The 22527-nt window shown below is 42.5% G+C and overlaps 1 protein-coding gene across 3 annotated transcripts in view; it reads right to left on the bottom strand.

Annotated features, from left to right (window-relative positions):
• Positions 1-1847: 1847 nt before the first annotated feature.
• Positions 1848-22527, bottom strand: part of PITPNC1 (phosphatidylinositol transfer protein cytoplasmic 1) — a 205256-nt gene continuing 184576 nt past the window's right edge. Inside the window, exons 7-9 of one of the 3 annotated variants that reach the window (XM_084864165.1) lie at positions 20376-20439; positions 9615-9733; positions 1848-6441 (exon numbers count right to left, since the gene is read on the bottom strand). In XM_084864165.1, the coding sequence (XP_084720291.1) occupies positions 6436-6441; positions 9615-9733; positions 20376-20439 (189 nt within the window). In that variant the 3' untranslated portion in view covers positions 1848-6435. The remainder of the gene's footprint in view (positions 6442-9614; positions 9734-20375; positions 20440-22527) is intronic. The other 2 variants (XM_084864167.1, XM_084864166.1) reach the window with 2 other exon arrangements.

The raw sequence follows: 22527 nt of genomic DNA, 5'->3' as shown, positions 1-22527 counted from the left end.
TGATTAATGGGTACAGTTTGTTTGGAAGGATGAAAAAGTTCTGGAAATGGGTAGTGGTAATGATTGGACAACACTGTGTATATTCAATGCTACTAAATTGTACACTTAAAGCTTATTCAGATTTCACCAGTTTTACATGCTCTGTGGTTGTAATGTTGTTGTATAGTTGTACAAGCTGTTATCAGTCGGGGAGGCTGGATGAAGGGTGACAGAACATCGATGTACATGTCTTGTAACTTTCTGCGAATCTGTAATTATGTCAAAATTAAAAGTTAACATGGACAGATAATACCAAGAACAAATAAATAGAAGGCAGTCAGATTCCAAACTAACTTGCAGGCAAATTTAATACCATGTCCTGGTTTGCTAGGGCCACTCATTCTCCTTAAGAATTTTCTGTTCCTACGGAGTGGCTCTCACATGGCTCATGGTCAGAGAGAGGATGACGCACAGGCTGCTAACCTTCCATTTTTGGATAGCATATGCAATCTATCATCACATTCTTTCCAAGAAGGGACATGAAAGACGTAGGAAAGACTCAGCTCTGTCCTTACCAAGATCCTGTTACAATCAGGAGTCACTGATTCTAAAATAACAGGGAGCTCAAGTTTTTACCTTGATTCTCTCTTGGTTAAGCCAAAATGAAACAAAATAAAATTTATCAGTTACAGGTGGCTTTCAGGAAATCCTCAAGTAAAGATGCATCATTCAATGTTTGTTATCCCTGAGAGTATGAAAACAAAATGACTTCAAATGGATGTTTGTTTATTCAGTTAAATGCAGTTCCTTATGCTTTGGTTTCTGTAATTAGCCAATGAACAGTTCTGCAGCTTAGCAAACTAGAGAAGGCACTGAACGTGTAAACAAATCAGAGAAGTCCAGTTTCTTCCCCTGTGTATGAGCTAGAGACCTCAACGTTGGGACCAGAACAAGAGCATTAGGGCAAAGTACAAAGCTGTTTCTAGTTTTCCCAGGAGTAGGAGAAGTAGTTAAATGTTTGGACTTGAATGGGATATCCTACTAGATTGCATGCTATAGAAAAGGAAGAGTTTGCTGAAGCTGGTTTGGCTCAGTGGATAGAGCGTCAGCCTGTGGACTAGAAGGTCCCAGGTTTGATTCCGGTCAAGGGCATGTACCTTGGTTGTGGGCACATCCCCGGTAGGGGGTGTGCAGGAGGCAGCTGGTTGATATTTCTCTCTCATCGATGTTTCTAGCTCTCTATCCTTCTCCCTTCCTCTCTGAAAAAAAAAAAAAAAAAAAAAAAAAAAATATATATATATATATATATATATATATATGGAAGAATTTACAGGAGTATGGCATATTAGAGGGCTAATAATTGAACAGAGAAAGTCAATCTAATAAACTTGAAAGTAGATTTTGCCTGGGTCAACCACATGAAGTTACACACACACACACACACACACACACACACAATTATACATGTATACACGAGGAGAGAATCTGGTGTTCCACTCGGGTGGTGTACCTGCCGATTCCTTCAGAATGGTTTTTCTTGGTTACCACTCAGACTGTGGTCTCACCTTTGATAAGGGAACCAAGCCCTTGGATGGGAGGATGAGTCTATGTGTGTGCCCCACTGGGTTACAGACTCTCCTTGGATATTTCTTGGCTGGATAGTTAGAGCTGGCACCCAGGCTTCCCCTGTAGGCACCATCTGGCTTAGCAGACCAGGCTTCTTTGCACACAAATCCCCAGACCTGGGTCTAAGTACCGGCCATTGGCTTGTTCCTTCTTCCTTGATCACTTCTTTCCCATCAACCCACAAACTCACAACTGCCAACAATCCCTTGAGACCAGTGGAGAGAGGAAGCCACACTTGGAAAGAAGATTGCTTTGTACTTTATTTACAAGAGAAGGTAAGAAAAAGTAAGTTATTAACAATAATAAATAACTGGGGGGAAAACACAAAACAGCCATAAAATGACACAGAAGGATGGCATATGTGAGGGTCACCTTTTGCTTGCTGTGCCTGTAGACTGTAACACTGTGCACTCCAAACTTTGGTCCTTCAGCAGTGGCAGTGGTATGTCGACCCATTTCACAAATCAAGATCCCAGCTTGAAATGTAAACACTAAAAAAGTGACACTTGAAGCGACACAGAAGTGGCGTAGGCATCACATCAATTCAAAGAACCTCTTCTTGGGGATACATAGGAACTGAAGGAGGACTTGCAATTCCATAGACATGCTTTCCCTTGTAGGCCACAACGTCCTAAAGCATTTAACTTAACAACAAAATTACCATGGATCACATCTGAAAAGTTCTCCCCATATTCACACCCTCTTATTGCACTAACTCCTAAAAAGCTTAAACATTTACATTTCAAATGCAAACAGATCGTTTGGAAGGTAGAGCACACAAGAACCCGGTGTTGCCTCCGCGTGCCAAGGCTGTGCGATTGCGTGACATTTCAGTTTCAGCAAGAACGAGTTGTTTGACCAGTTACAGCCACACAACGTTTTATATTTATTTTAAATTTCAAGAATTAGGGCTCAGATGGCAGATTGCCACCTGGCCTACTGAGCCAGATGATCAGAAAGGGACTAAAACTATTTAGACAATTCCTGTCTATTGGATTATCTGATTACACATTATATCTGGATTATACTCTGGCCCTTCTGAAAAGTAAAATTCCTACTGACCGAAACCAGACAGTGACCTTGCTGTCTCTGAGCCCTGAAGCTACTGAGGAAAGTAGAATTTAAAAATGTACATAAATCCATTAGCCTTGAAATTTTCACAGGAAAATGATTTCTGCAGAAGTGTTAGGATCTATTCTCTAGGCCAGCATTACAGTGCCTTGAAAGAAAGCGCCGTAATTACTTGTGGGGTCTTGGGTTTTTGTGCCAGCATTGTACAACCAAGACTGCGCTTAGAGATTTATCCTCACAACCCAAAACATGGCTAATGCAAATCTCCAAACACATTAAAAGCATTCCTCCCACACAGATGCAAAACCGTAACGGAAGGATTTATAAATTAGTTCACTAGAGAATGCATATTGTGCCCGTTATAATGATGGTGAGTGAAAAATTTCATGGCCTTCTTGCTTTGTTTTGCTATAGCCCAAAAGTAGATACATGAAATGGTCTTCAGAGCTAACTTCTGACAAAGTTCACGCGGGAAAAACACCAAGACCCTCTGATCCTGGGAAAGCGGTCAAAGCTACAAGTGCTGTACCACACATAGCCCATGCGTGAAAAGCACAGGGGCGTCTGGTATTTGAAATGCACCCGAAGTAATGAAATGTACAGCCATTGTCATGGTTTCCACCAACATCGGAGATGAAGACGGTGTGCTGAGCATGTGCTATTCTGTGGATTAATCTGGCTATCAGAGACTTCAAACTGGTGGTGTTTGCTTCACTAGACTATATTTCTATATATGTACATACAGGTATAATACAATTTTGGTGAACAAGGTTGAAGGTTTCCACACCGCAGACAGAGGCACTGAGTTAAAGATTCTATTCCCCCACCCCCCAAACATGCTGAAAGAATTCAAGTTTCTGCTTTTTTCCTTCTTCTAAGTTTCCATCATGCAGCCATTGCATTTCCATCCTTATAGGAATCATTAAGGTTCTATGTACACATTCATTGCAGGCTTGTATCCCACAACAAACAAAGGCATGTATGGAGAATGTAAAATGACACCCGGAAATCAAGGCAGATAAAATGGTGAAGTCATGTATGCTCATGATGATGGGATTAGATATTCAAAGCAGCTGAAGGAATATACTCATCCCCCCTCCCCTTTTCTTAAATGCACACAAAGCACATGTAGGCAGGAAGCTGAATGTATTTTAAGTGCGCACACTTTTGATGGCTAAAACTCACACTATCTTTAGCAGATTGTAGTTGATGTCCATGGTATTGTACTGGCTATGAGAAAGAAAACTCACAGAAGGAAATGAGAAATTAGCTTTCTAAAGCGGATAGGATTGTTGACCTTGCTAGCGGAAGCTACTTTACAGACAGCAATGGTATGAATGGGAAAACTAGGCGTCAGATGTGTTAACAACCTGCGCAAAATAGATCAGTTCCATTAGAAAATGACCCCATCCCCTCTTGTTACAAAGCTGATTTCAGCTCGTAAATAAATGGTAAGCACACACACACATGGTCGCTGCCTTGTGAAAATAGATTTTTGCTTTCTGAAGCCAAACATAATTCTTAAGTACTACCACCGTGTGGAGAGGGAGCCGCCGAGAAGTCCAAGGGATTCGGAAAAAGATTAAGTTTTCCCACAAGCAAGAAATCATGCTACCATACCATGCAAAGATGTCTTACTACAATGCTATGTCGCTCTTAGGGAAGAGATGCATGTTGACCTAAGCTATTTGTAACTGGTTTCCATTTTGAGTTCTGGATTTAAAATATTTTTTCAAGCTAAACATCAACCTGTAGATGAAGATATGGTCTTGACAGTCTGACGTATGACTTAGGCTTACTTGGTGGCGGGCTCAGGGGCCAGCGCCTGCACCTGGGCGTTTGCCAACTTGAAAGACAAAATGCAGAGTGCTGAGCACTTAGAGAGAGAGAGAGCAGGCAGGGGCCACTGGCTGAGGCCAGGAGAGAGGAGGAGGCGATGCTCCTTGGTCTGTGTGTTTCCTTTGGAATCTGTGTGGGAAGGTCCCTTTCCTGAGGTTGGAGGTTACGGTGAGGAAGGCTGGCCAGGGGGCGTGGAGTTGCCCAATTACTTTGCTCTCTTCCTCTCATGGAGGACAAAAGTGACTATAGATGCTGCTTGCCCTTCCTTCTGCATTTAAAGGCAGTGAGGTGCGAAGGTGGCAGGTTTTCCCTCTTAAGATCAAAGGAGAGTTCTCTTTCTGCCACTTTGGTGAATGAGCTTGCCTCCCGTCAACCTTGAATCTACTCTTGCATTAGCAACACTTTCAGAAAAGAAAGCTAGACGGTAGGACATGTATCTCTCCTCCTTTTTGCTGGACAAATAGGAGTCAACAATTCTGCTCATTCTCTCCTCCCACTTGACGGTACTTACTCAACTTCTGGGACATCCCAATATTTGGATTTCAAGGAAGGAGCAAGAGAATGACAGTCTTTTCTAAGGTCCGGTGATGGGCCATCGGGTCCAGGAAGTCTGGATGTTATCAAAAATAAAACCAGAAGGGAGATGAAAAACAATTCTCCTTTTTAGGGTTTCCCAAACCAGATATCCCAACAGAATTAAAGTCCCGTTAGCTTACTCTACCCTTGAACTTTTTGAGTGGGGAAATAGTCAATAAATTATACTCAATTAATTGCAAATTCTGAGAATCTTCCTGGATGATAGACGCTGACAAGTTAAGGTTTGTTGGTACCTGGAGAGAAAAAAAGATGTCTGCCTCACCTGGGCCTCTTGGCTCCTAACTCAACCCTTCCAAAATCTGTCAAGTTAAGGTCACATAATTCTTAAGATTTCTGAGGGCACATAGGGGAAAAGTCATTAAAAGACAGAAGCAAGTGGAATCTTTATTAAATTCTGTGAAAGGTATAAATAAGTCATCATTAATTGCACATGGAGCCTCTGTGGATTGATAATTAAAATTTTCAGAAAATTGTAAGTGTTAACTAGGCCCCAAATCCTGAGTCAGACTAACCAAAATAGGAATTTTAGTAACTACTGGTATTCAAGTATTGGTGATGAGCAGTTCAAAATTTAACCATTAGGTATGTTACGCCTGAGAGTATTTTTGAGAATTTCAGGTTTGATCGGAGGAAAATGACTTCACTATTTTATCACACCTTGTACCACAGTGGTGCAGAGTTCCCATTTATTTACCCTTGGAGTCCATACCAACCGCGTCAAATGCCCGATAACAAGGCTTCCTCCTAGGCTTCCAGCTGTGGCTACGGAAGACGCCTTCTGTCCTTTGCATGTCTTACATGTTGCATCTAATGTGATGCTGTGTGGCAAATTGAGGGACTCATATTATATGGGAAATTACTTAACCACATGCACACTCAGATAGAAGGAACATGTTTTGAGTGACAAAGCAGTCCTTTTCTATATTAGAAGATTCTTAAAAAATAAAACAGAACAAAAAAAAGCCAACCCTGAAAATGAACCTATAAAACCCCATGAAATAGTCACAGGAAATTATTCTGACTTGGGCCGGCCTGGCCTCTCGGAAGAGGGCACGCCAGGCAAATTCAGGGTGGTTTGTTTCTCGGGGTCTGGAAGCGTGAGAGTTTCTGGGGCGGACTTTTTCCGGGGCCGCTCTTTGGGCACGGACAGAAACTCGGGTGCGTCTGAGGACAGAGGTGTGGATGGTGCGCTGGAGGGGGCACTGCGGACTGAAGAAGGCAGCAGGGGAATGCTCGAGATAGAAATCACGGGTGGGAAAACGCCAATTTTCTGGTTGGTGGCTTCCTGAGTGGCTCGTTCAAATTCCCGGACTTCATCCATTGTCATGTCTTCAGAGGAAAGAAAAAGGTAGAAAGAAAAAGGAGCAGTTATTTAGAAGACGTGCAAATGGATTCATCTCTACGCCTGTTTTTAAAGGACCTATGGGACCCTATGAAAAAGGGGCCTCTTCAAATTATAAACCCAAATTATCACTAACATGTTATATCCTGAATTTTTCCTTTTTATGGAGGCAAACCTCTGAAATAATATTCCTTTATGAATACCCATCTCTAAGGCTTCCCAAGCACTCTTCAGCGAGTGTTTCATGTATTCTGAATTAGAGAACATCAGGAGTGCCCTGCTGGTGTGGCTCAGTGGTTGAGCGTCCACCTATGAAATATAGGAGGTCATGGTTTGATTCCTGATCAGGGCACATATCTGGGTTGTGGGCTCCATCCCCAGTAGGGGGCATGCAGGAGGCAGATGATCAATGATTCTCTCTCTTCATGGATGTTTCTATTCTCTCTCCCTCTCCCTTCCTCTCTGAAATCAATACATCAGGAGTACAAATTCAGACCAGAGCAGTGAATGTGTGTGTTGTGGGTATGACTCTTATCAGACCTGGCCATATTATCTATAAAGAGAAGGTAACTAAATCAATCAATGTCCCCCAAATGATGCCATACAGTGTGTGGCAAAGGTAGGTTTACAGTTGTGAGTTTATGAAACAGAGTTTATTCTTGTGTTATTATTTATTCATTTTTGTATTGTTTTCTGTATGAACAACTATAAACCTACGTTTGCCCCATCCTGATATATGTGTCACATCATAACATATGAGCAAATCAGAAATATTTTCCAAAAAACAAAATCCTTAAGCAGATTTCCTGGAAACAATTACTAAATTTTCTGAAAGGGAATGCTTTGTTTACAAAGGAAATAAAAAATTATGGTTGTGTTGATATAATATAAAACTCAGAAGAGTACAAAAAAATCATACCCATGAACCCACCACTTTAAAAAAACAGCACTAAGACTAGTAAGCTAAGAAAAGAGATTATGTCTTTTTAAAAAGAGGTCCTGCAAAATAAAATTGAGGATCTCAGGAAAATGTCACTGAATTGGGGTCTGTTTCTGCTCTAATGATGGATATCATCTCGGAGAAATCGGGCTTTCTGAAAAAGCAGCTGAACACAGTGTCCTACTCCATGCATCCAGCAGAGAGCAGAAATCACCCAGAGGAGACAGACTTTTTATTTTACAGTCCCTTCCGGAGTCTCTTAGAAGTTCCCTTCCTTGAAGGCACTGAAACTGCTCAATTGAAAAGGAGACAATTTCCTTATTGCCCTGGTCATGGATGTTAATTTTGCATAATTTCAATCTAATTTGTTTCTTCTCGGGTTGATGATTTAAGTTTTATTGGGCACTCTTGTAGTTTTTATTTGTGGACAGCAGACTCTTGATTTCAACTGTTTTTCATTATGATGGAGAAGAGAGACAATGGAAAAATAATCTCCAAATTTGAAGGAATGCCACAGAATACGGGAAATGTCGCCAGCACTCAAAATAACCACTCTGTAACTTTGGAAGAGATACTGGTAGACATATCTCTTGCTGACGTCATGGGAACGCCTGTGAGCTGCTGCAAGAGAATCAATGCATGGGCTTCGCCTGGGGAGAACCGTTCTAGGCACCACTGTCTCTACGTGGTAAACTGACCTAACACAGTACTCGCAGTAAAACGAAAAGAAAACCAAGAAAGAGCCTAAGCTGAAAGTGGTAAGAACTCGGGAGACAAGCATTGCGCTTTGTCTTTGGGATGTGGAGCGTCTCTCCCAGTCCTCTGGCTTCCTCTGTCTGGTCCTCCTGACAGGGGCAGCTTTCAGAGAGCGGCTGAGGGGGAACTGGTGTCTAACATTCCTAAAAGAAAAGGTAATTGAAAGTGATGAAAATTCAAGGACAGTTTCCTGAAGGCACATTTCTGACTTTAGAACAGGGAGAGAGGAAGACAGAGGTCCTATCAGAACTGAGCTGGGCAGAGAGAGGACCACCTGGGCTAACTATGCGAGAAGGGTTTCCCGCAAATCCACTCACAGCACGCAAAATGGGGAGGAAGCCTTCGGGCCATTTCAACCTCAAGGGCAGTCACGTGCATCCAACAGTGGCCTTGCAGGACATTCCAAAGACATGCTCTAAAAACTCAACTAAAGATTTCCAAAGTGCAACCAAGGTCTTCACAATTCCAAAGCCTTCGTTTACAATAGCCATCTCTCAATCTCCTACAATAGTGTTTCCCAAAGTGTGGTACGCGTATCCCCAGGGGTACGGGAAGAGTTTGGTGGGGGTACGAGTTGCACCGGAGTTTGTGGGGATATGCACTGCACCGTGCTTAGCTGCGCCTAATTCTACGTTCTCATGAGTACGAGGGGTACTCAGTGTTACAAAAATTATAGAAGGGTACACATACGTCAAAAGTTTGGGAAACACTGTCCTACATCAGTTTCTTAAAAATCTAATTAATGTGTTACTCTGGATGATGCAAGTTTAAGCTGCCACCCAGAGATTCCCGCTCTGGCCAAAGGCACATACAAGTGACTCAGAGGTTCCATTTTTGTCATCGGTAGCTCCTCTTCATTAGCATGAATCCAACTACATGTAAAATGCTGGCAGACACCCTATAGTCAACTCTCAGTTTCCCAGGAGCCTGGGAATAACTTGAGGCTCCCTGGGGCTTAGCTGACGCCCCAGGCTAGGTCTGGCGGAGTCCCCACTCACCACACCGTCACACTGCGCCACTGCGCTGCCAGATGCGGGAAGGGACCACAGACCCACCTGGCATTAACCTAGGAAAGATGAACTGACTGGGGAAGACAGCTTTAAAAAGCATTTCAGAGCAAATGTAAGGAAACCTCAAAGGCCAGATGGGTCAGAAGCCTTCCCCTGAACAAGTAACTGCTACCTGTTTTTAAAAGTTCTGCTTTTCATATGACCCCTGCTTTTCCCCCTGTTCTCTTCTGGTTCAGGCACTAGCCCCACAGCACGTTCCCACTCTCCATGTTCTTGGCTTTATGACTGGAACACCCTGCACGTCAAGTGGCTTTAAAGACTCGAAATGTTTACCAACAGCCCCCGGGCGACGACGCTCTCGGTGGAAGCCCGAGAACTGAGCGCTGGCAGCCTTTCACAGATCGGTGTACGCCTGGTAAAGGGAGGGGGCAACATGTTTTAAAATTCTACATACACTTGTTTGGGCCTGGCTCTCTATGTCATCCACAGTGGAGGAATGCTGATTGCAAACTTTTATGTTGGTTTGTTCATGCATGTTTTTCTCGTATTCTCGAACATCGTCCATTGTCATATCTGAAAGAAGGTCAAGACGTGGGCAACTTCCGTTATTAAATGCAAACTTTCAATGGGGAGACTTTAGGGAAAGATGGTAGCTTAGCAGAAGCCAAAGAGAGGTTTAAGAAGCAGGGGGCTCGCTAACTTTATGGAAGGCAAATCATAAAGTTAGCCAAACCAGCCAGAGGGGCAGTGAGTACAAGGAAGGGAACTCAAAGTAGTCTTAGGAAGGGAAGGGTGGCCATTTTTTTAGGGGTGACTCCTGTACAGTGAGCTAAGTGGGTGGAGTAGGAGCGCGTGGGCAGTGCCAGAGCCTGAGATCTCCTAAAGCAGAGTTAGAAGATCCCTCAGGGATGTGCTCAGCCGTGTTCGCCTTAAAACTTACCTTCCGTCTACCTCTCCCAATAGGTTCTGTGTGTCAGTGCGTTCGACAAGAGAAAGGGCACTTTCATTGCTATTGTAGGAGACATGACGTAGGAGGCATGGGACGACGTCCATGGGTGTGAGTGAGACTGGGTGCGGCGCTCACACACAGTGAGCTTCTGCACAGAATGCGTGGTGTCAGAGGGCAGGCCTACACCGATCTGCAAGTCTAGCCTGACAGCTTGAAGGTGGCTGGCACTACTTACACCCACACTGGTTTCAGTATTCAGGATAATGATCTGGTAATCTAGGGGACAGTTTTGTGGCATTCTTGATTGTCACAGCTGGGATGCTACCCTTCCTCCAACAAAGAATTTAATTACCTAGTCCAACTGTCAATGGTGCTGAGGTTGAGAAACACTGTCCTAACCCAACTGATGAGAAACTTAAACACCGAACCTGCCCAGTGTCAGTGTGTGAAGTCCAAAAACATACCAAATCAGTCCTACTTTAAATACTTTTGTTGTACCCCCCACCCTCACCTTGCACGTTTGGCTGTTTTACTACAATTTATCCACAGCTGTCCCAGACGGGCATTCTCCTGTTGCTCTCACGGCAGAGTTTAGCTTCACGCCACTTTATAATAAAGGTACGCTGAGCGATTGTTCATCGACCACCCACCCTCATCGCTAATTAACTTCGAGGCCTAGAGCTGGCATTCACAGCTGGGATGGTTCCTCCGGCATTTCCTGCAGCATGGGGCTTGCTGTCTTTTTATATCAATCCAGGTGTGTCATGTGAGATACTCTTTATTTCCAAAAGGCAGGAGTTTCTGATTTAATTCAGTATTGTCTGGGGCCAGGGTAGAGGGCGGCTCTAAACCCCAGACCTGGGCCATGTTATTTAGTGGGATGGTCCCCCCACACCCAGAACACGTCAGTCAAGAACGCTGTCCATAGCAATGTAAGTCTCAAGCTAAGCAGAGTCTGGCCAAGCGGAGAGCATGCTTTTGTTTTAGAAAATCGAGGGAACTGGAAGCAATAAAGGGACGCTGCTTTGTGATTAGAACAAATGCACCTTAGTTAACAATAATAACACATCCTGTCAATACAATCACTTTCATTTCAATGGCTGGCTAACAAAATTTCTTAAACACCAATATGCCTAGAACGAATACTGAGGTCACTCTAAGCTCAAAGTTTAAAACGTAAAGATATTTCTTCTCTCCCCATTCACTAAGGCTTTTAGTTTCTCTGTTCTAGTGAATTCCAACACAAAGCATTCTTTATCTTTAATTAGCTCAATGTTAAGAGTGGGGCTTTCAAAGGTATATCAATTTAATGGATGTGATGAAGAATTTAATAACAAAGATACTCTCATTACTGCCTTTGTTCATAATAGTGAAAAACTGAAAACAACCCAGGGGGCCGATAATGCTATGCAAACACAAATAATGTAGAAGGATATTTAACAGCACAGAGAAATGTCCTGGGTATATTGTTAAATAATAAAAAATAGAAGGTAAAAACTTATACATATTATATGAAATCTTTTTTTTTTTGCCAGAAAAGCATTATATACATTTTAAAAAGACAAAGTATGCACTTCAAAATGTAAACGGTGATTGTTTCAAGGTGTTAGGATGATAGCTAATGATCATTTTCTTCTTTTTGCTTATTTATATTCTCCACTTTTTCTACATCAAATATGAGGTATTTGTGTAAGAAAGAAAAAACCCACAACATTAAACAAATCTATTACATGTGGCCATTACTGTCACATGGCTGCTTCTCTCTCTCTCTCTCTCTCTCTCTCTCTCTCTCTCTCAAACCCAATTAAAAATAAAAAACAAAACAAAACACAGTGTGAACATTTCTAAGGAAGTGATTCTCTAAAAGATGATGATAATTTGGTCCCTGCTGCTGCGGAAATCGAAATATGTTTGGCTGAACCCTGAACTACTCCCACGTACCATACATGCTTATGGAAATGGAGTAAACGTTTTCCGTATTCTCTCCTTACCAATTCCACTAATCTGGAATTGGTAAGGAGAGACACTTTTCTAGAATGGTATCCATTCCAGAAACATGACATCCTCCTCCCCCCTTTTTAAGATTAAGAGTTAGGAAACAAAATTTCAGCCGAAGCCGGTTTGGCTCAGTGGTAGAGCGTCGATCTGCAGACTGAAAGGTCCCAGGTTCGATTCTGGTCAAGGGCATGTACCTGAGTTGGGGCCACATCCCCAGTAGGGGGTGTGCAAGAGGCAGCTGGTCGATGTTTCTCTCTCATCGACGTTTATGGCTCTCTATCCCTCTCCCTTCCTCTCTGTAAAAAAATCAATAAAATATATATATAAAAAAAGAAATGTTAAAAAAAAAAAAGAAACAAAATTTCAGAAAGTTTTGCTAAAAGAAAAACAACAACACATCTCCCAATCAGACCACATAAGGGTGAACATTTCTAGCCCCAGATAGTGTGGCTCAGTTAGCTGAGCCTTGTACTGTGCACAGGTTCCTGGTTCGATTCTCGATCAGGTCACATGCCCAGGTTGTGGGTTCCATCCCAAGGCAGGGATGTGCAAGGGGCAGCCAATCGATGTTTCACTGTCACATGGCTGCTTCTCTCTCTCTCTCTCTCTCTCTCTCTCTCTCTCTCTCAAACCCAATTAAAAATAAAAAACAAAACAAAACACAGTGTGAACATTTCTAAGGAAGTGATTCTCTAAAAGATGATGATAATTTGGTCCCTGCTGCTGCGGAAATCGAAATATGTTTGGCTGAACCCTGAACTACTCCCACGTACCATACATGCTTATGGAAATGGAGTAAACGTTTTCCGTATTCTTAGTAATTTATGGAAAGCCTACTAAAGTGAAAAATGTTAAGTTCCTATTCAGGTTATCTGGTAAAATGTATTACGTCTTGCTTCTGCAAAGTATATTACCTTGCAATCTATACGTGAATCAATTTCCTAGTAAATTCAATTACAGGTGGCCAAGGGCAGATTATCCTTTCAGAGCCGCTTCATCTTCATTACTGATCGATTTTTAATGATCAGTGACGTCTAACCATTTAGGTTCGGATCTCTTTGTTTCCAGCAAGCAAGCAAACGCTTATGTGTGTCAGGGCAACTCTTAATTAAAAGAAGCCTATGTCCATTATTTTGCAAGTAAACTGAAAAATAATCACCCCTTAATTTATAAGTTTAAAAGGTCATAATTTACTTCTTTTAAATAAGGTTTCTTAAATAATAGTCCGAGCCGAAACTGATTTGGCTCAGTGGATAGAGTGTCAGCCTGCGAACTGAAGGGTCCCAGGTTCGATTCCAGTCAAGGGCATTTACCTTGCTTGTGGGCACATCCCCAGTGGGGGCTGTGCAGGAGGCAGCTGATCAATGTTTCTCTTTCACCGATGTTTCTGGCTCTCTATCTCTCTCCCTTCCTCTCTGTTAAAAATCAATAAAATATATATATTTTAAAAATAGCCCAATTTAAAAAAAATATCGGGCTGAAACCGGTTTGGCCCAGTGAATAGTATGTCAGCCTGCAAACTGAAGGGCCCCAGGTTCGATTCTGGTCAGGGCCATGTACCTTGGTTGCAGGCACACCCCCAGTGGGGGTTGTGCAAGAGGCAGCTGATGGATGTTTCTAACTTTCTCTCTATAAAAAAATCAATAAAATCTATTAAAAATAAATAAATAAATGAATGAATGAAAGAATATTGGAAGTAGCACAGTATTTCTTCTAAGAAAGGCACGTCCGCTATCTTTGACCCTCGGCTGTCAGAGGTTGATGGACAGAAGTGGCACTTGGGCAATGGTTCTGGGGTATAAATGCCCCTCATTGCATTTCAGTGGAGAAGATTTCCTTTCTTTGTCCTCTTGCGAGGCCATTTCTTTCCTTGTCTTTCTCACCCCCCTTCAGGGGAGGGCAGAGCAGGTGCCCGTCTCCTAGCCCACCCTTGGAGCCTCTGCCATCAGCCCAGCTTCCAGAGAGAAGTGCGGGGCCCAGGGGATTTGTTAATTGGCGAATCTTCTTTGATTTCCTAAACCATGAACTGAAGGCTCTCTTTAAAGAGCAAAATCTACTTTAACTTTATAAATCTAGGTCCATTTCACCCATTTTCTACTTAAAACAAAAAATGGGTTCTAATTATTATTTAATGAATCACTCAAGTAATGCATGAATTATGTTTCATAGAAATAATTCCGGTAGCATTGGATTATGTAGAGAAAAGAGTTTAACTCCTTTTAACCTCCCCCACAAAGACTATTCCTTCTGGAAATACCCACTGTTAAGAGTTTGAGGCACAGATTGCCAGATTAAAAAAAAAAATAATTAAATTTACATGTATGTTACTACATACACCCGCACACTCTCATTTATTTTTATACTTATGGAATGATACCATCTTAAACTATACTATACTATACTATACTATACTATACTATTCATATTGCTCTGGCTTGCTTTTTCCAATAATGGGAAATGTACATATTTCCATACCAGTACATAAGAACTACCTTATTTTTTTTTTAACTGTTACACATAATATTCATAGTATGGGTTTATCATAATTTACTTGACCATATTCCTGTTAATGGACATTCACACTGAGTCTAATTTCTAGCTTTTATAAACAACATGACACCGAATAGCTTTCTACCTATATTGATGAGCACATGTGTAGTATTCCTTAAGAACAAATTTCTAGAAGTGGAATTGCTGGATCACAGGCTATTTGTACTTATCATTTTCATAAAAACTGTTATGTGTTCTCCCACTTATCCAAAACTAAATGTTGTCATTCTTTTAAATTTCTATCAGAGGGGCAAATGTTCTATCTTCCTGTTGTTTTCATTACATTGCTTTAAATCAGTAGTGAGGTTATTGGCCATTTGCTTTTCTCTTTCTACTGTTTATCTGCTCATGTACTTTACCTTTTTCCTATTGAGTTATTGGATTTTTGACTTATAGGAGCACTTTATACTAGTATATTAATTAATCCTGTTAGCTACATATATTGCAAGTTACATTCTCCTAGTCTTTCAACTGTGTTTATGGAGGCAATTTCCTTTCAATCTTTTTAATTTTAGAGAAGGCAGGCTGGTTCGGCTCAGTGGACAGAGCATCGGCCTGTGAACTGAAGATCAAGGGCACGTGCTCGGGTTGCTGGCTCGATCCCCAGGAGGGGGCGTGCAGGAAGCAGGTGATCAATGATTTGCTCTCATCATTGATGTTTCTCTCTCCCTCCCTTTCTGAAATAAAACAAACAAACAAACAAATGAAGGTAGGCTGATTTTACAGGAAGTAGAGGCAAGATCATATATCTGGAAAGCCTTTAGAAGTCAGTTGAACAGACAGAGAAACTACAAATATCAAGGAACAAAACGTCTGCAAGTCTGAATTTTCCTACCTTGCACTGCACAGTTGCAGCAACTAAATTAAAAAAAAAAAAAAAAAAAAAAAAAAAAAAAAATATATATATATATATATATATATATATATATATATATATATATATATATATATATTGATTTCAGAGAGGAAGAGAGAGGGAGAAAGAGATATAGAAACATCAACAATGAGAGAGAATCATTGATCAGCTGTACTGAGCCCACAACCTGGGCATGTGCCTTTGACCAGAATTGAACCTGGGACCCTTCAGTCCCCAGGCTGATGCTCTATCCACTGAGCCAAACCAGTTAGGGCACAGCAATTAAAAATTTTTAAAAAGCCTCTACCAACTCTAATTCAATAACCTGTCCAATGGCACATTACATTGTATTTCCTTCTATAAACATTTTCTCTCCATTTCCAGGCTCCTTAGCCAAAATAGTATTCATTTTTTCTTGCTCCAAGTCAAAATGGAAATCTTGAACAAGTGGCTGGGTTGGGTGTGGGGCAGGGCGTGGGGGAGGCTCCAGCAATCCTGAATTAGATGTGATACCCCTTTGGCTTCGCCACAGTGAAGGCTATCCTTTGGGAAGTGCCTTATTTATACCTTTAAAAATCATTATAAGGTCAACCATGTTTATTACAAATAGCTTAGGGTGGCTACACCTTTTTTGCAGTGGAAGTAGCCAATCCTTAAAGCTTGGTGCATACCCTTTCCATGAACTAATTCAGACCACTAAGATCCTGGGTTGTAATCTACAGCTGCCATTTTTTCCTATACAGTAGCTCTTCATTTGAGGAAGTGGAGGGCGGGGTCACAGATCCCTTTGAAAAGCTGATGGAAAGTTATGGGTTCTCTCCCCAGAGAGGTAAACATAAGCACGCACATAAAATACTGCCTAAGAGCCAAGGCACTCAAGGTCATGTGAGGCCATTGGAAAATGCTGGCCTGGTGAACTCAACCAGCTCACGCTAATCTCTAAACATGCCTTTCTCCACTTTGAGCTTGCTTCACTTAGTGTTAGGCTCGCTCTAGGGACTCATTGTCATGAGGTGGTTTCATCTGTACCAGTCAGAACTACCCCTCCGCCCCATATATATTTTGGAACAGTGAGGATTTACAAGCTGTTTATGAGGTTCCACTCAATCACAGCCTCCTGCTGGCAATCCTGTGTTCCTTTCTCAAAATACTGTCAGTCTGTGGAGTGAATCCATGCTCTTCTGAAGCTGGCCTATTTTTATCCACCCCGTTTTCTGAAATGCCTTGTTGCTACTTCTCTGATTAGTGTTCTAGTCACACAGGAGACACCCAAGGCTCATGGATAAAGACCAATCAAGCCTTTGAAAGGCAAACTCAACTCCTTCAATAGTGGAAATGGTTACACTTTACTATGAACATGAGCAGAATAACATCTGTTAAGGAAATTAGTTATGCGACAGCAAAATGCTGAGACTCGGAAAAGATACAAAATTAAAATCCTTGAGCAAGAAAAGATCACTATCAGCTACAATGTCCTTTTTTTCTTTCTTCTCTTTTCTTTTTTTTAATCGTAATTAGGCACTGGAGATGGTGAGTCTAGGGAGAAAGACATACAGGGTAGCCACTACATAATGGTGTACAGTTTGTGTGCACTAGGAACACTCAGCCCAGGGGGCGGATGGGACTAAAATTTAGCCCCAAGATGATAGCATCTGCTGAATCTGCCTAAAGGGGGCGCCTGTTCTAATTCTCACAAGGCACCAGAATGGTCCTGAAGACTGCTACCATTCTTTGTTTAATCTGTTTGTACTGAATCCAACTGCTCTTCCTTGGGATCTAATCTGGTTTGCAGTTCATGCTATACCCCAGGTTTTCATAAGCTTTATCGAGCATCAGGCTCATCTGGAGGGCTATTAACACAGATTGCTGGCCTATCCCGCAGTGTACCTGATTCTGTAGGATTAGGGCAGGGCCTGAGAATCTGAATTTCCAACAGGGGATGCTGATGTTATTGGTCCAGGGACTTCACTTGGAGAACCAGGCTATGAGCTACAGACAAGAGTTGTTTTTGTTTGTTTGTTTTTTTTACTTTAGACCTTGTCCACGTTTACTAATGACAGCCTTCCTGGCTCTGTACAGAGCAAAGAAAAATAAGCAACTTCAGGCACCCAAACCTGAAAGGCTAGACATTTGGCGTCGGTACCAGGGACACACCCATTCACCGGAAAGACCCACAGTCCCCAGTGTCACTGTGGACAGAAGGCTCGAAAGACCCTCTGGGGCAGGGCCATGTCCACCCATTTGACTTGAGGGTCTGCGTCTGCGTAATGAAGGAGCCACGGTTTTGCTGGCAAGCAGCTCAGACAGGGGGCGATGCCAGCCGTCACTTACACGAAATGGATGGATGGTTCTCAGACCCCTTGCTGGCTGAAAAGGCTTCCTGTTTGGCTAGGGCTGGGGTTGTGTAGTCAGGGGGTAGAGGCCTTTCTGGGGAGTACACGGCACCCTGATGGTCTACATCCGGGAACCCACAAGCTGCCTTTCTGCACTCAGATACAGAAAAGGCTTTTTGTCAACAAAGAGTGGAGTTCTGCCTCCACGGAGCCCATCTGAAGTAAACAGGTAGGTGTCCTCTGTGGGTTCCTTCGATATTATTGACCTTTGGGCCCCGGTAACAGTGTGAGATTTTTCTGTTTTGGGATTAAAAGTATTTTGGTGCCGAAACCGGTTTGGCTCAGTGGTAGAGCGTCGGTCTGCGGACTGAAAGGTCCCAGGTTCGATTCGGGTCAAGGACATGTACATTGGTTGCGGGCACATCCCCGGTAGGGGGTGTGCAAGAGGCAACTGGTAGATGTTTCTCTCTCGTCGATGTTTCTATCTCTCTATTTCTCTCCCTTCCTCTCTGTAAAAAATCAATAAAATATATTATAAAAAAAAAAAAAGTATTTTGGTCTTCCTTCCTCCAGTCAATCCCCATCCTCTACCGTCTAGCAGGTCTCTTGCTGGAGGCCCACCCACAATTTTCCCTCTTTCTATATCCATCTCTCCTCAGGCCCTTCCCTGATGGACAGGCTGGCAGTGTTTTGTCCTCTGAACCAGGACCCAGCTGCCCTGCTTGATGCTGAGCTTTCTTAAAAGTCTATGCTGGCATCCTGGCCCTAGAGAGAAACACCTGCTGATGTGCCCAGCGTCTCCTCGGTCTTCAAAGTGGCAGATATTTGGTCCTCCGGGTCCCCTTCACTTGCCAACCTCCTTATCAGTTTGAGCCTGTTATTCTTTGAATATCCTTTTGATATCCCTCGTGTAGGTGGTAAGGAAACTAGAAGCCTGGAGGAATCCAAGTTGGGACTTACCAGTTCTTTAACTTTTTTGGGGGTCTGTGCTTCCTCTAAGAATCTGAGGAAAGCTCCCCAGAAAAATACAACTGGAAAGATTGGTTTAAAGATCAGGGGAAGTAACCACAGGAGACTGTCCCTCCTGCCTCACAAAAGACAACCACAGACAGGTCTCAGGGAGACACGCGACCAAGAGCTGAGCCAGCCCACGGGCAGTGGGTGGCAGCATCCTGGGGGTTGTGTTAAGCGAGTGGTGATTTTGCCCTAGCCAGCTTGGCTCTGTGGGTAGAGTGTCGGCCTGTGGACTGACGGGTCCCTGATTCAATTCCGATCAAGGGCACGCACATGCCTGGGATGCAGGCTGCCAGTCAATGATTCACTTATGTTTCTATTCTCTCTCCCTCTCCCTTCCTCTCTGAAATTTATTATATATATATATAATTCAAATCTATATCTATATCTATATCTATATCTATATCTATATCTATCTATCTATCTATCTATCTATCTATCTATCTATCTATCTATCTATCTATAGAGAGAGGTGATCTTCCAAAAGAATCTCTTCTAGGAAGATGCATTTGTTCTTCAGAAGATGCATAACTGGGGGGACAATTACAAAAAATAAAAGCAAAATATAAAAAAAACAAAAGCATGTTTCTAAAAAAAATGTGGCTCAGAAACAGCAAACAACATTACTGATGATCCCTGCCTTTGTCCATTCAGTCCACCCTCCCCTTTCACTTTAAGTTTGATACCTTCTGCTCTGAAGAGGAAGGGAACTGGTGGAACAGTGACAGAAAAGCACCAGAATGCAACCGAGCTTACACTGAGAACAGATCCAGGGTGACTTAGGATAAGGCCAAGGAGAAGGGCACCTCATTAAATAATCAGATCTAATCCCAGCCACCAATTGGGTGTGTTTGTTTCTATTTAAAGTCAAGGACGCTAGTGTCTGATGACTGGTCCTGGGACTGGAGAGGATTCTGTGGGTAAAATGACAGTGCAGAGGATCTGGGGAGGGTGCTCCATCCATCATTTACTGTAAACGAGCAGAATTTGCTAAACTCTTCCCAAATCATGTTAAAAAAAAAAAAAAAAAAAAAAAAGCCAAAACAATAGCCTTAGGATTAAGGGGATATCTAAGTTTCTGCCCTTGAACCCTTGCGGAATCCTTGTTTTGTGTAAGGGAGTGTTTCAAGCGATCTGTGAATCGAAGGAGTTTCACTTGGTATGACACTTGAGACAGCTTTGATCTTGAAGTCTATATAAATTAGGATGAGACTGAAACCCACCCCACAGAGAATTATGGAGTCCTACATGCAAGTCAAGTAAGCAAGCATCAAACATACTGACTGAGGTCCCACTTCCTCAACAGCTAAGTACAATAGTTATTTTAGATCAAGCTTCTAGCATTACATTTTTCCTCATTATGTTCCGTGAACAGTGCTATTTTCCAATACAGGAGGCAGTAGCCCTGCCTTTGTTGATGTCTTTCTAGGTAGCATTTAAAGCCAGATGGACTAAAATCCCAAGTCAATGTGTTATGAAATCGTCCTACAAGTTATTTTGGGGAAGTTGACTTACCATACCATTCATCAACCCATGCAAAAGCCTGTCTATGTCCAATCAGCAGAATATCTCGGACCACCTAAAAAAGTAAAAGAAGGTTGAAATAATACCATGTTTGATTAAAATCACCTGGAAAATAGGTCACTCCCAGTTTCAGGGATCCTGGCGTTATAAATGTTCATATGGCAGGACAATGACAGGAGACATGCACCGGTGTTGTACTTGCTCACCCTCAGCCCTTTCCATGGCGGGCTGTCCTGGGTGTAAATTAATGTCTGTCTTGCTTGGAAGTCAGGCTGGAGGTGTGTACAAACCAATGGGAACGGCTTGGCAGTCACGTGGCAATGACTGGAATGAATCTCCAGGCTAATCACCTTGAGATTTTTCTCTTTGTTTACCTTTACCGAAAACATTTGTAGAGGGTGTGTCTCACTGGTGCCAAGCAGTCAGACATGCTAGAAATCAAGAGTTTTCCTGGGTCACTTCTTAATAAAGAGCACTCAACATTCTTCTCTGATGAAATATCTTAAATATTGGTTCATTTTCTTTAAATAATTGAAGCGCCCCCGCCAGTTGGGCTCAGTGGGTAGAGTGTGGGCCTGCGGACCAAAGGGTCCCTTGGTTCAATTTCAGTCAAGGGCACATACCTTGATTGCAGGCTCCTCCCTAGTCCTGGCCCTGGTTGGGGCTTGTGCAGGAGGCAACCAATAGATGTGTTTTGCTCAGACTTCCCCCTCTCTTCCACTCTCCCTAAAAACCAGTGGAAAAATATCCTTGGGTGAAGATTAACAAAAAAACAACAACAAACAAACCAATAATTGAAGGTGTGGTATACAAGAAGCATAAGTATCTTTCTGGCTTGACTTTCATGTAATAAGAACAGGGGTGGGGGAGGGAGAGCAAGGGCAGTTAACTATTATTGAAAGAAATGAAATAAGACACCCAAAGTAGAACAGAACATAATGGCAATGATAATAAGCTTGTCTTGTTGCCATTATGTGTCACCATCAGAATGAAACTGTTTCTGATGGTGACACATATGACAACAGGACAAAAGAAAAATAATATAGACACAGCTTGTGTGTGAATAGCCCTATTATGTGCTTTTAACTTATGGTATTATTTTTTTTGTCCCCCATAAATACTCCTTAGAAAGTTTCTTGGACACTCACACTCTCCTTCTGACATTCCTCTTACTATTTAAAACCTCTCATGGAAGGTTTGAGCATGTTTCGGTAAATGAAGGATTTTAATTTTGGTGAATTTGCAGAAACAAGGGAAGTATTTATCAGAAAGAGTTTATTATGCCAGGCCTCTGGTGAGGCTTAAGGAGGCAATGTAATGAAAATAAATGTTCGTGAAGCTGAACATACTTGAGTGCCGAGTGTGTCAAATTCATGGAAATCAAAAGAACAGCATCGAGGCATCAGTAAATAGACCCTATTACGTTAAGCACAACACAGCTGTCTGCTTGGAAACAGGAACTCAATAATGTGCTAATAGCTCGCTTTCAAACATTTCTTCCCCTTAACTGTGAAAAGATTCTTAAAAAAAACAAAGGTGTTCAGAGAAAGGCGCCCATGCAAATGCTGGCTTCAGACACTCATTAGCGACTCATGTGCCAGAGCAGGTGTGTGCTGGGCGTTGGTAGCACCTCATTCCATTTGGAAATGGGCAATGGGGATGCCTACGCCAGCCAGAGTGTACTTCTTACAGGTGTTTTAAAGAAGCAGAGTCTCAAAACTAGCCCAAGTCATCTGTGAGAAGAGAAACACGACGAGCGCTGTGGTAAAGAAAAGGGGGTGAAGGGATGTTGTAGGAAGCCACAGCCTGAGATAGACACAGAGCAGAGGCTGGAAGATTTTCACCCTGGGAGCCCTGTCTTCCTGCTCACTAACTGGGACCCAGCAGGACGACAGGCAGCCCCAGAACTGGATTTCTAGGTGCCTTGCCCGACTCCCTTCTCTGGTTGGGCAGAATAAGTTCTGAGGCTCAGTAGAATTGGCACCCTTCTCTGTCTCAAATTTGTTTCAGCGTCTGTGATAATCATGAGCCCAAGGTCAGTCTATTCCTTGGACCTAATTTCAAGATTTACAAATTTTTATGGTCAATTGGGTCCCCTATTTTATTGTCAATTGTCCCCTGTAGACAAATCCATCTAAGGAAC

The sequence above is a fragment of the Pipistrellus hanaki genome (assembly GCF_964339955.1).
Source record: "Pipistrellus hanaki genome assembly, chromosome: 16".
Taxonomy (NCBI): domain Eukaryota; kingdom Metazoa; phylum Chordata; class Mammalia; order Chiroptera; family Vespertilionidae; genus Pipistrellus; species Pipistrellus hanaki.
The sequence above is the reverse complement of the archived record's forward strand: the minus strand, read 5'-3'. Positions and strand labels throughout refer to the sequence as shown.